Source organism: Macaca mulatta, chromosome 2 (assembly GCF_049350105.2).
Source record: "Macaca mulatta isolate MMU2019108-1 chromosome 2, T2T-MMU8v2.0, whole genome shotgun sequence".
Lineage (NCBI taxonomy): Eukaryota > Metazoa > Chordata > Mammalia > Primates > Cercopithecidae > Macaca > Macaca mulatta.
The window spans coordinates 136,333,881-136,347,270 of NC_133407.1; the positions used below are offsets into that span (position 1 = coordinate 136,333,881).

The 13,390-nt window shown below is 41.9% G+C and overlaps 1 protein-coding gene across 1 annotated transcript in view; it reads right to left on the bottom strand.

The window, feature by feature from the left end:
- Window positions 1-12,999, bottom strand: part of SHQ1 (SHQ1, H/ACA ribonucleoprotein assembly factor) — a 107,817-nt gene extending 94,818 nt beyond the window's left edge. The window contains exons 1-4 of the mRNA XM_001082636.5: window positions 12,782-12,999; window positions 8,936-9,000; window positions 6,528-6,650; window positions 5,301-5,455 (exon numbers count right to left, since the gene is read on the bottom strand). Of these exons, the coding sequence (XP_001082636.2) occupies window positions 5,301-5,455; window positions 6,528-6,650; window positions 8,936-9,000; window positions 12,782-12,924 (486 nt within the window). The 5' untranslated portion in view covers window positions 12,925-12,999. The remainder of the gene's footprint in view (window positions 1-5,300; window positions 5,456-6,527; window positions 6,651-8,935; window positions 9,001-12,781) is intronic.
- Window positions 13,000-13,390: the final 391 nt, after the last annotated feature.

Below are 13,390 nucleotides of genomic sequence, written 5' to 3' on the forward strand. Positions count from 1 at the left end.
GCAGGAGAATGGCATAAACCCAGGAGGCGGAGCTTGCAGTGAGCCAACATCATGCCACTGCACTCCAGCCTGGGCGACAAAGCGAGACTCCGTCTCAAAAAATAAAATAAAATAAAATAAAGCAGCTCTTTTCCTCTCTCCTCTTCCCCCTGGCCTCCAGATTCAGGGCCTCCACATACAGTCATGCAACATGTACACAGCAGAACGTGAGTGTTCTATGGCAGTGCAAGCCCCACCCAGGCTTGTTCTATGCACAGTCACATGCAGCAGCCCTGTTCAAACTGGACCCTAAAAAGAAACAGAAACAAACTAAAAGCCAAGGTAGCTTGGGGTTTAGAAGTAGAAGGCATCAATCAACCAAACGGAAGAAAGAGGATAAGAAGTGTTCAACTACAGCAGGAAAAAAAGGTTCCTTTTTCTCTTTTTTCTTCTTTTTTTTTTTTTTTTTTTTTTGTGAGACAGAGTCTCGCTCTGCCGCCCAGGCTGGAGTGCAGTGGCGTGATCTTGGCTCACTGCAAGCTCCGCCTCCCGGGTTCACGCCATTCTCCTGCCTCAGCCTCCCGAGTAGCTGGGACTACAGGCGCCCGCCACCTCGCCCGGCTAGTTTTTTTGTATTTTTTAGTAGAGACGGGGTTTCACCGTGTCAGCCAGGATGGTCTCGATCTCCTGACCTCATGATCCGCCCGTCTCGGCCTCCCAAAGTGCTGGGATTACAGGCTTGAGCCACCGCGCCCGGCCCCTTTTTCTTTTAAACAACTGCTACGGCCACTAGTTACTAGCTATTTAAAGATAGATATTGTCAAAAAAAGGTCATGTAGGATTTAAATTAGGCTTACAGAAGTTTACGCATAGGTTAGGCAGAGACAATCCAGAGAGAAAATAAAGAACAGTGAACACATCTGGCTAGTGGGTCTCCTGGAAACAATGGCCTCAGGTCCCCGTGTAGCCAAAAGGACAGGGCCAGCAAGCCTGGCGTCCTGAGGCGCTGGCAGCAGCAGTCCCAGGAGCTTGCTGGGTTGGCGCCCAAAGACTCTAGGATTGTTGCTGCTGGCAGCCACCACTGCCAGAAGCTTGTTGTGAAGTCCTGACTTTGAGCAGCCAGGGCAGTTTTCCAAAGGCACCCTGGTGGCTGGCAGCAATTTCAGAAAGGAAAAAAAGACTAGGACTGGGGAGCGTATATCTCTGTGTATGGGGAGTAGAGGGAGGAATGTTCAGAGAATTTGTTTCAGCAAAAATATTTTATTTTCTTATTATCAGTATAAAATATAGAAGTTTACAAGCAAATCCTGTCTAAAAAGTTGGAGGCAGGCCAGGTGCCGTGGCTCACACCTGTAATCCCAGCATTTTGGGAGGCCGAGGTGGGTGGATCACGAGGTCAGGAGATCGAGACCATCCTAGCTAACACGGTGAAACCCTGTCTCTACTAAAAATTACCAAAATATTAGCCAGGCATGGTGGTGGGAATCTGTAATCCCAGCTACTGAGGAGGCTGAGGCAGGAGAATGGTGTGAACCCAGGAGGCGGAGCTTGCAGTGAGCTGAGATTGCGCCACTGCACTCCAGCCTGGGCGACAGAGCAAGACTCCGTCTCAGGGGAAAAAAAAAAAAGTTGGAGGCAAAAAATGTGAAAGACTTCTGTAAAGGGCTAAATTATTCAATGAAGAAAAGATCCCTGAGTTGAAATTATGAATTTTTTTACTTTCTTCTTTGTATTATATTTTTATAATAAATCTGTATTGCTCTTATTCTTAGAAACAAAAAAAGCCATTTTTCATCTATGGAGGGAGGAAAAAGCTGTAAAAATACTGATATGAATAGTTAATGAAGCTGTATGGACATCTCTTCATCTACAGGCAGAACTAGAAAAAATAAACTTGTATGAAAATAGTATTTGAGAAAATGGTGAAGTTTTCAAAATAATTTTAAATTAGAAGAGATGTTCTAAAATATCTTATTTGAGATCATCATTTCAGTTTCTTCTAGCTGCTTTACTCACAGAAATAGGGTCACATTATTAACCTCACATGATCACTCAGTTTTGAACCACTTGTTACAGCTGCCATAAACAGAGCAGCTGTGAATGCAGACAAACTCTACAAGTAATTAACCAATTATGCAAGATTTCTGTGGCAATATTTCATAAAACATATCCACCTTAATACCTTCAAGAGGATACATTTGAATTTTTGGAATCTTGGGTTTACACTTGATTTCTGAAAAAGTCTGGTTGCTGCACACAAAGCACTCAGCACAGTGCTATCCAAATCCCCTGGAGCAAGGTGAGCTTCAGGATTCACTCAGAGTTTGGAAAGGTAACATGGCGCGCACACCATATTTTACGTAATACCCTCTAAGATGTCTGGGGCAGCGCCCATATCCAAACACTACTTCTACAAGGAAGTTTTGAATATGTACACTAAGTGGGATTTAAAAACCTGTATCATTTCAGGTTAAGTTTTGCCATCAAATTAAATATTTTAAAACTTTTAGTTTTCAGAACTTTGTGTGATCCCAGCATTCCACATATGGGGTTATAAACCTATACTACAAGTAGTATACTATTCACTTGATAAAACCCTTAGAGTTTTCCCAGATGCTCAGCCGTTTTTCCCCTACATTAGGGAATATGCATTCAAATTGTTTAGAAAAACAATGCTCATGCAGTTAAAATTTGAAGAAGAGTTTAATGATTTTAGACAATTAAGCCATTTTAAACGCTTAGAATAATAAACATTACATTCAGTGGTTCATTTCCTTTTTTTTCCTTTTTTTTTCCCCCTGAGATTTAGTCTCACTCTGTCACCCAGACTGGATGGAGTTCAGTGGCGCAATCTCGGCTCACTGCAACCTCTATCTCCTGGGTTCAAGCGATTCTCCTGCCAGCCTCCCAAATAGCTGGGATTATAGGCGTGCGCCACCATGCTCAGCTGATTTTTGTATTTTTAAGTAGAGACAGGGTTTCACCATGTTGGCTAGACTGGTCTCGAACTCCTGACCCGCCCGCCTCACCCTCCCAAATTGCTGGGATTACAGGCATGAGCCACCACGTGCAGCCACAGTGGTTTATTTCTGATGGGAAATAAGAGGGATGTAAACAAAAAGGGATTAGACAGGAGTGAACTATATTGGTTAATATTTAATGTTTTTAACCTAAGTAATAAATATCCAGGTATTTGACACATTAGTTAAGACATCCAAAAAGACAGAAAGTATAGCAGCTTTAAAAAAAAAAAATTAAATTATTTATTAAGTGAACATTTTCAAGATACAAGAATCTCTGACCTAAAAGGGACTCGTTCTAGGTTCACATTATGGCATTCCTGCAACATCTCAGCAACGTGTCAGAAATCCTTCAAAAGGATTTTCCGTAAATAGCAGCAACAATTAAGTAACAAACCCCTGACCTCAAGAAGCACTTCTAATCTAAATGTAAAATCTGTACTTAGCCGTGTGACATTTATTATCATTCATGTATAGCGTTAGATTGGCAAGCCCCAAACAGCCTGACCACAAACTATCTCTTGGCCAAACAATTGAGGTCCATTCACTGTAGTTCCTGCTACAGACAAAACTGACTATTCTAATTACCTCTGAGATCACCAGCGATTGTGATCAAGCAGAGAATATGGACAGACTACAACTCAGCAGAAAAACACCTAAGTTTTTAGAAGGAAGGCTATTTTATCAGCATTATTTGCTCCTAAGTAAATCTCAATTTTGTTCCCTTTAAGGAATTTTGAGAGCATTTTATATTTTTCAAGGGCAGGAGTCTTTACAGCATTCTACACTTTCCAAAGACTTTTCACATACATTCTCTTCTTAAATTTTCAAGACAGCCTTATAAAGTAGGTGGGCAAATTTATCCCCACTTTCCAAAAGAGGAGACAAAACTTACTTGTGGTCAAATAACTGGCCTGGTATCCCAAATCTAAACATAGGCAGAAGCAGGACTAGAACCTGGGTCTTTTCCCTCTCCTTGGTAAATTCAAATATGTCTTAAGATAATAAACCACATTCTAAACAGGTTTTGTTTTGTTTTGTTTTTTGAGACAGAGTCTCGCTCTGTCGCCAAAGCTGGAATGCAGTGGCGCGATCTCAGCTCACTGCAACCTCCGCCTCCTGGGTTCAAGGGATCTTCCTGCCTCAGCCTCCCGAGTAGCCTGATCTACAGGCAGGTGCCACCATGCCTGGCTAATTTTTTGTATTTTAATAGAGACGGGGTTTCACCATGTTAGCCAGGATGGTCTCGATCTCCTGACCTCATGATCCGCCCGCCTCGGCCTCCCAAACTGCTGGGATTACACGCACCACCACATCCGGCTAATTTGGCCAACATGGCAAAACTCCGTCTCTACTAAAAATAGAAAAATTAGCCAGGCGTGGTGATGGGCACCTGTAATCCCAGCTGCTTGGGAGGCTGAGGCCGGAGAATTGCTTGGACCCAGGAGGCAGAGGTCGCAGTGAGCCAAGATCATGCCACATGCACTCCAGCAAAGTGAGACTCTGTCTTAAAAAAAAAAAAAAAGAATAAATAAACAATGGGCTGGGCACAGTGGCTCATGCCTGTAATCCCAGAACTTTGAGAGGCCAAGGCAGGCAAATTGCTCAAGTTTGAGACCATCCTGGCCAACATGGTAAAACTCCATCTTTGCTAAAAATACAAAAAACTAGCTGGGCGTGGTGGTGGGCACCTGTAATCCCAGCTACTCAGGAGGCTGAGGCAGGAGAATTGCTTGAACCTGAGAGGCACAGGTTGCCATCAGCCGAGATCGCGCCACTGCACTGCACTCCAGCCTTGGCGACAGGGTAAGACTCCGTCTCAAAAAAAAAAAAGAATAGACAGACAATGGTGCGTACTACACACCAAGAATTAGACAATTTGATCAAAACACATAATCTCACTCTCGCCAGGAACATTCTATTTCATGTATATACAGAAAAGAAGACACATCGTGCCGTAAGTACATGATCACATTTTTCAGAACTATAAAACATAAAGCTTTGCAGGAAGTATGAGAGAAGAGTTCTGCTTCGCACTTTGGAAACTTCATGTCTAGAATACTGAATAAAGGGGAGAAAAAAGAAAGCCACGGGGCGTCTGTAAGAGCAGTACAGTTAGGCAGAACAGCCAATGATATGGAAGGGAATGAACATCTATGTACTTTAGCTATGCTAAGTGCTTAAATACAATCACCTCCTGTAGTATTACTTTTAAAAACTACTGAGTATAAGCATAACTGAAATTAAAATATCCAAATGGAAAAATCCTATAGATCAAGATCTTTCAGAAAGACAACATACCTGTAACCGCTGAAACACTCCTGATCTTAAGTTTCCAAATCCATAGTGGCACTGCGGATTCAAAGCACTTTCTGATACCTCTTCATAGGGTGTCTGCTCAATTTCCCAATCAAATTCTTCATCGTCAACTACTTCCTCAGGAATCTCAGAAGCATCTGAATGTGTTAAATTTTAATTTAATTTTTTTAAAGTATTGGACTTAAGCACAACTAGGGGAAGAAAAAGTATAGGAAAAAATGCCCACACAGATGTACCAAAAGACACGTACAAGAATATTCATAGCTCCGCTATTCATGATAGCAAAAAAAAAAAAAGAACCAAAAATGTGGTATATTCATACAATGGAATATTACATAGCAATGAAAGCAAATGAATCTCAGCTAGAATATGAATAAATCTCACAAAAATAATGTTAAGTGAAAGCAGCCAGACAAAAACAACACATACTGTATGACCTATATATGCAACACAGTAACAGGCAAAACAGAGAATAGTGGTTACCCTGGAGAGAGCACAAAGTAATGGAAGAATACAGGATGGGGTTCCGGGGTGTTGGAAATGCTCTATTTCTTGACAGAGGTGGTGTTCACTTTACATCGGTGGTCCCCAAACTTTTTGGCACCAAAGACTGGATTTGTGGAAGACAACTTTTCCACAGATCAAAGGGGTAAAGAGATAGTTTTGGGGGATGAAACTGTTCCATCTCAGATCATCAGGCTTTAGATTCTCATAGGGAGAACGCAACCTACACCGTTCGCAGGCACAGTTCACAGTAAGTTCATGCTCCTATGAGAATCTAATCTGATCTGACAGGAGCCAGAGCTCAGGCAGTAATTCTCCCGGCCCTCCGCTCACCTCCTGTTGTGCATCCAGGTTCCTAACAGGCCATGGATCAGTACTGGTCTGCAACCTGAGGGTTGGGGACCCCTGTTTTACGTAACTCACTGAACTGTATACTTCTGATGTTAGCTCAAGATGCTAATATTTTGCCAACCACAAAATGCTGCTTCAATTGGTCCAAAAATGTGAGAGATCTGGTTCAACAGGATTTTTAATGTCTTAATTATATCACCAAAGAAGCTATTTTCATATGGTTTCACATGAGCACCTTATACCTGAAGTATTTTCTTCAATTTCCCATTCACTATATCCCATTTCCCCTACAAATACACAGCATTCCAAATATTTCTATCTATCTTAATTTCCTCCCAACTGCAATAAACATACCTATTTCTTCCACAAGTGGTTTTGCTGTCCTGGATTTTCTTGGTGCCAGAAGAGCAGTTAACATGTTCAGCCCCTCAAAATGCTGGCCAGGAGTTTCTTTGGGCAGGCGAATGGTAAAAATTCCTTAAAGATAAATTTGTTTTACGCTTAGATTAAAATATTCAAAAAGCTAGACACAATAGCTCACACCAGTAATCCCAATACTCTGGCAGGCTGAGGCAGGAGGATCATTTTAGCCCAGGAGTTCAAGAACACCCTGGGCAACATATCAAGACCCCATCTCTACAGAAAATAATAAAAAAAATTTTTAATTAAAAGTAAAAAATAGGCCGGGCGCGGTGGCTCAAGCCTGTAATCCCAGCACTTTGGGAGGCCGAGGCGGGCGGATCACGAGGTCAGGAGATCGAGACCATCCTGGCTAACACGGTGAAACCCCGTCTCTACTAAAAATACAAAAAACTAGCCGGGCGCGGTGGCGGGCGCCTGTAGTCCCAGCTACTCGGGAGGCTGAGGCAGGAGAATGGCGTAAACCCAGGAGGCGGAGCTTGCAGTGAGCTGAGATCCGGCCACTGCACTCCAGAGCAAGACTCCGTCTCAAAAAAAAAAAACAAAAAAACAAAACAAAAAAAAAAAAAAAAGTAAAAAATAAATAAAATAGTCAAAGACTTCATAAATATATCTAAGAAATATATGCCTTGGTAAAATACAATTCTATTTTACAGAGCTCTAAAACTATGTCCTCATAGATTTGGTGAATACAAGTCAAGATAGAAAAAGGTTCTTAACAAGAGTTTTTCAGAAGCTGTCATTTCTATAAAAAATTATTAATCTGGCTGGGTGCAGTGGCTCATGCCTGTAATCCCAGCACTTTGGGAGCCTGAGGTGGGCGGATCACGAGGTCAAGAGATCGAGACCATCCTGGCCAACATGGTGAAACCCCATCTCTACTAAAAAATACAAAAATTAGCTGGGCGTCGTGGCAGACGCACCTGTAGTCCCAGCTACTCAAGAGGCGGAGGCAGGAGAATCGCTTGAACCCAGGAGGAAGAGGTTGCTGTGAGCCGAGATCATGCCACTGCACTCCAGCCTGGGCAACAGAGCGAGATTTCATCTCAAAAAAAAAAAAAAAAAAAAAAAAAAAAATATATATATATATATATATATCTATCTTAATCTGTTAAAGCTATAGAATACTTTAATCTTATACAGTATGACCTTCACCTACTGATAATATTAAAAATCTGAGTTAAAACTTCTAAAAATCAATGGCCTAAGAAGGTAATAGCTTAGAATTAACCAGGAGTTACTAATTAGACTTCTGGAAAAGGAGGAAAAAATCCAAATACCTAATCCAATGGAGAATGGCAGCAGTTTTAAAAATACACAGAATCTTAGATACAATAACTATGGCTTAATAAGGTTTTTGGGCACGTCAGGAGATCTATCCCTAAAGTCTATGGCAGACTCAAATTCTATGTACTTCTTTTCTTTCCTTGACTGAGTTTATCAATCTTATTTAGGCTTCCCTGGGAACTTACTACATTATTGAGCACTCTTATATTTTAAAACATTTTGCCTCTTTCAGTGTACTGAACTGAATTTCAACATATCAAATACAACTCAGCCCAAATATGTCCGCATATACAATCTTCCTTAACTCCTGTGTACTTTTAAAATTTAATAATTTTGTTTCAATATGCAACTTACCTATAACTAAAAGCCAGTTTACTATCTAGGAAGGCAGTTTCACTATACTTCATTACACATTAATTATACTGCATTATGGGTTAGATTTCTGTCATTTAACCCACCTTAGTCCAGTTCAGTAAGGTCAATAAATATTCATTGAATAAAGTACACAAGAGTACACAAGGTGTTCTAAATCCAATGACAAAGGAAGCCAGTGGCTTCTATAAAGGAAAAATAAATGGGTTCATGGCTAGCTGAAATGAAGGGCTCATCAATCACGAGGAGAAAATTCAATTAGCCTTTAAATGCCACCCATGCATAGTTTCTCTCTCACCTATCTGTTATTAAAATTCAAGTGTGAAAATTATACAAGAAAGATTCCATTCATAAGCTCATAAGTCATCTACATTTTTTATGATCAATCATTTCATGTTCTAATTTTTACTTTTAAATGTCTACTAAATGTAGGGAAAGTACTCTAGGAAACAGAACCAGAGCATTTAACTTTACTTTGAAGAATATTGTGAAATACTTTAAAAGACTTGCGGGGGACAAAAACATCAATAACAGGCACTAGACACTAAGAAGCAAGAAAGAGTGATCAGAACAGATTGTACTTGAAAGATATTGAAAGGTCCCCATGGTACCTTGAAAGATTATTATGTAAATAATGTGAAAAATCCCAAGAAATAAACTAACAAAAATTCCGAAGACGATACCTTTATCTGCATCATAGGACCCTTGCTCGCTTCCATTTTCTACTATTCTTCCAGGAAGGGTTAATCTGCAGATTTAACACAGGTCTCATGAAGTCCTTAAATTATAACATAAGTGGCCATCAATACTTGTAAACATTTAACCATCAAAATAATCATTTTTTTAAAAAGTTCCTCAGTATTACTTTCACATTTTAATAAACTAAATAAGTTAGATTCGAAATAAGTTAGATTCTTTCCCCAACTAAGAAAGCAGAAATCAGAGGTGACTCATCTTTCTATTTGAATACCCTTAGTCACCAATAAAATAGATACTGAAAAAGAAAAGCCATAATAAATAATAGTTATCACTACTGTTAAAATACAAGTTGAGTATCCCTAACCTGAAAATCTGAAATGCTCGAAAATCTGAAACTTTTTGAGCACCAACATGACACCACAAAGTGGAAAACTCCACACTTGACCTCACGTGATGAGTCACAGTCAAAAAGCAGTCAAAATTTGGTTGCATACACAAAATTAATAAAGGTATTATATAAACCTACCTTCTGGCTATGTGTATAAGGTATATATAAAACAAATAAATTTCGTGTTTAAACTTGAGTTCCATTCCCAAGATATCTCATTATGTATGCACAAATATTCCAAAACTCTAGAAAATCTGAAATTTCAGATAAGGGACACTCAATCTGTACAGACAAGGGATACTCAATGGGAAACAATAAAGAAACATAAAACCAATTGCTTTTATCAAGCAAATTACTACTTTAAAAAAAAAGCAGAAAGCAAAAGTGTCAAATCTCATCATTATTATGTGGGGATTTACCCATCTTTAGTACTAAAAGAAAGGAAGTGATTGGCTGGGTGCAGTGGCTCACGCCTGTAATCCTAGCACTTTGGGAGGCCAAGGCAGGTGGATCACCTTAGGTCAGGAGTTCAAGACCAGTCTGGCCAACATGGAGAAACCCCATCTCTACTAAAAATACAAAAATTAGCCGGGCGTGGTGGTGCATGCCTGTAGCCCCAGCTATTCAGGAGGCTGAGGCAGAAGAATCACTTGAACCCAGCAGGCGGAGGTTGCGGTGAGCCAAGATCACGCCACTGCACTCCAGCCTGGGCGAGAGTAAGATTCTGTGTCAAAAGAAAAAAAAGAAAGAAAAAAGAAATGAAGTGATTTCCCAGCTTCCAGTTTTACCCTAGTTCAATCAGTCTTCCACTGAGGCCCCAAAAGAATTTTTCTAAAACAGGAATCTAATTGTCACTTTTCTATTTTAAAAAACGTCTATGGCTGCCTGATATTGCCTAGATAATTTAAACTCATCAGAAGGGCATCTCAGGCCCACTCCGTATCATTCCAAACTTGAAATTTGAGCTTCCTTTCCTCCCATGGCCCTCCCCCTTCTTTCCCATTAAATACAATTAAAAACAAAAACACCTGACAGTCCCAAACAGCCCAGAGCCTTTAGTCCCAAGGTTTCCTCAAGCTTCAATACATTTTCAGAATGAAAATCCCTCTAAGCCAGAATAAGGAGTCAGTTTATGGATGAGTTTGTTATAATGGTTACAAACACTAACTTTAGTGTCAGAATCTGAATTAACTCCCAGATCTGCCATTTACTAGATGTGTAACAACCTTCTTTGTACAAGTTAATCATTCTTCAAGAATCATAAATCTCTCTTCTGTAAAGGAGGGAAATAACAGTAACTATCCATGAGTTACTATGAGCATGAAATGAAAATGCAAAGAGCTCAGTGGTTGGCACAATAGGTGAGCATTCAGAAAATAGCTATTATTACCAGCTCCCTTCCCCTAAACTCTAAAAGCCTAGAGTTCAATTCTTACTGCATAGGAAATCATATTTGCTTACAGGGTGCCTCCCCAGCTACACTCTCCGTTCTTCAAGGAGAGGGACCAGGTTTTATTCGTCCTTGGTATGCCACAGCAAACTGTATTTTTTTTTTTTTAAGACATAGTCTTGCTCTGTTACTCAGGCCGGAGTGCGATAGCACAATCTTGACTCACTGCAATCTTCGCCTTCCAGGTTCAGATGATTCTCTCACCTCAGCTTCCCAAGTAGCTAGGACTACAAGTGCGTGCCACCGAGCCCAGCTAATTTTTTTATATTTTTAGTAGAGATGGGGTTTCACCATGTTGGTCAGGCTGGTCTCAAACTCCTGACCTCAAGTGATCTGCCCACCTTGGCCTCCCAAAGTGCTGAGATTACAGGCGTGAGCCACCACACCTGGGGGCAAACTGTATTTTCAAAGAATGCCCATCTCACAGCACTCTTCCCAACCATGAAGGTCTATGTCCCCTCCTCTTAAAATTCAGCAGGCTCTGGGACTGTTTTGATGAATACAATAAAGCAGAAGTGACACCGGAATTAGACCTTCAACATATGAATTTGGGGGCAAGAGTTGGGGGGGTGCCCATAAATAATCCATCCACGGCAACGGGTAAATAATAAAACCTCATTGTAATACTCTCCTAATAACAAATGAGATAATCCGTATAAAGCACCAATCTGGAGTAAAAATTCAATAAATATTTGCTACCACCATAATCTTCCTATTCTTCACATCCTGGCTTAAATATCGCCTCCCCAGAAAGGCTGTTCCTGACTACTTTATAAAATATGGGCCCCTTTTCATTCTATATCATGCACTTCTTTCTCCTCATAGCACCTGCCACAATTAGGTAGACGGCTAGTTTATTGTTTTCCTCTCCCCAGTGTAAAGTACATGAGGGCAGAACTTTGTCTTGTTCAGCGCAATAATCCCAACACTGAAACTCAATAAACAAACTAAAGAAATAAGTGAATTAAGAAACTGGAAACTGCAATATATTCAAATAGGTACGTTACACGGTATAAGGGAAATCCGAGCAAAACTGGTTCAGGAACAGCGAAAAAACCACCTTGACTGGTGGAGAAGGTTTGTATCACAAAAGTACTTGGGTGGGAAAAGCAGGCTGCAGCTGCACTTGAGAAAAATTAGGAGGATGGATAAAGAGAAGGACAAAAGATTGGCAATGCTTTACGATGAATATGTAGCAGCGGGTTCTGTGGAATGGGGTTAATAGCAGTGCTTATCCCTAAGCAACACTGTCAAAGTTAAATGAGATACGGCATTACAAAGCACTTAACGGAACTGCTTGTCCACCACACTGCGGGTGATCAGTGTTAGCTGCTACTAAGGTTACGATTCTGCAAGGAGAATAATTTAAACAGATCAAGTACTGACGGCCCCTCACGAAGACTTGGGGGAAATAACCACACATCAGGGGCAAAACCAAACAGAGAAGCAGCAGACAGCAGGGAAGCACGAGAACTAGGCTAATATGGTGTCAAGAGGTCCAAAAAAGGTAAGAATTTCAGGAAGTAGGGAGGGGACAGACAAGAGATGGATCAACAGAAGGCTGCCTGAGCAAAGTTAAAAGGACCGATGGGTTGGGAAGTCACGGGGATGTCAGCGCGCGCCGTTCGTAGGGAGGGAGAGACTGGGAGAGCGAACGCGGAGTGAAAGAACAGAACAAGTCAAAATGGAACGAGAACTAGGGCGACAGGGCAGAAACGGGCAAGTGACACGGTCCAAACGCCACTTTTTCAAGTGATTCCGCAATCCTTTGATGTGGGATTTAAGAAAGCTTAAGAAGGAAAAGGGCTTCTGCAGCATCTAAAACGCACCCCTGGAAGAGGGAGGGCATTGCCCTGTCACCAAGAGAAGCTGTGGAAACGTCGGGAAATGGCATTCGCGCAATCGAGAACTGCTCTCTCGACCTTGCATTCTCCCTCTAAAGCCGCTATCTAACGAATGCGCCTTTCCTGCGGCCAGGCACCCAGAACTCGCCTGAGAAAGTAGGGCTTGGCGTAGAACTTGAAGTCGGACCCCTCAAAGTAGACGTCGAACTCGGAGACCCGGGCGTAGGGCACGCGGATGGCGATGGTCAGGAAGTCCGGATCCTGGCTGAGGTCGAACGCCGGGGTCAGCATCGCCGCACCGGACGCAACAGCCGGCGCCACTCGCTCTCACTGCCGCCGCGTTCCCGCCACGCAAACTCTACAATTCCCCACGCGCAGGAACCCGCGGTGTGAGCCACAGAGCTTCCGGCTCGAGGCGGAAGTGCTCTCGCGTGGGGCAGGAAGTCCCGCCCCACGCCGATCTCCACGGAGACGGGACGCCGTTCGAGAAGAGGTGGAACTTTCGAAACCGCCGGGAGGAGAAAGGACGTGGCGAGTGGTGCCTGGGCCCAGGCATTGGACCGACCGGATGACTAGCAACCAAGCCTTTTGCGAGGTTTTTAGAGATGATTTTAACAACACTGGCTTGGCAGGTGGACAGACGTGCGTTTGAATCCCTTCCTGGCCACAACTTCCCAGCTGTAAGACCTTGGGAAAGTTACAAAACCTCTCTATATCTTCTGTGAAACGAGGATGATACGAGAACCTGGCCCCATAG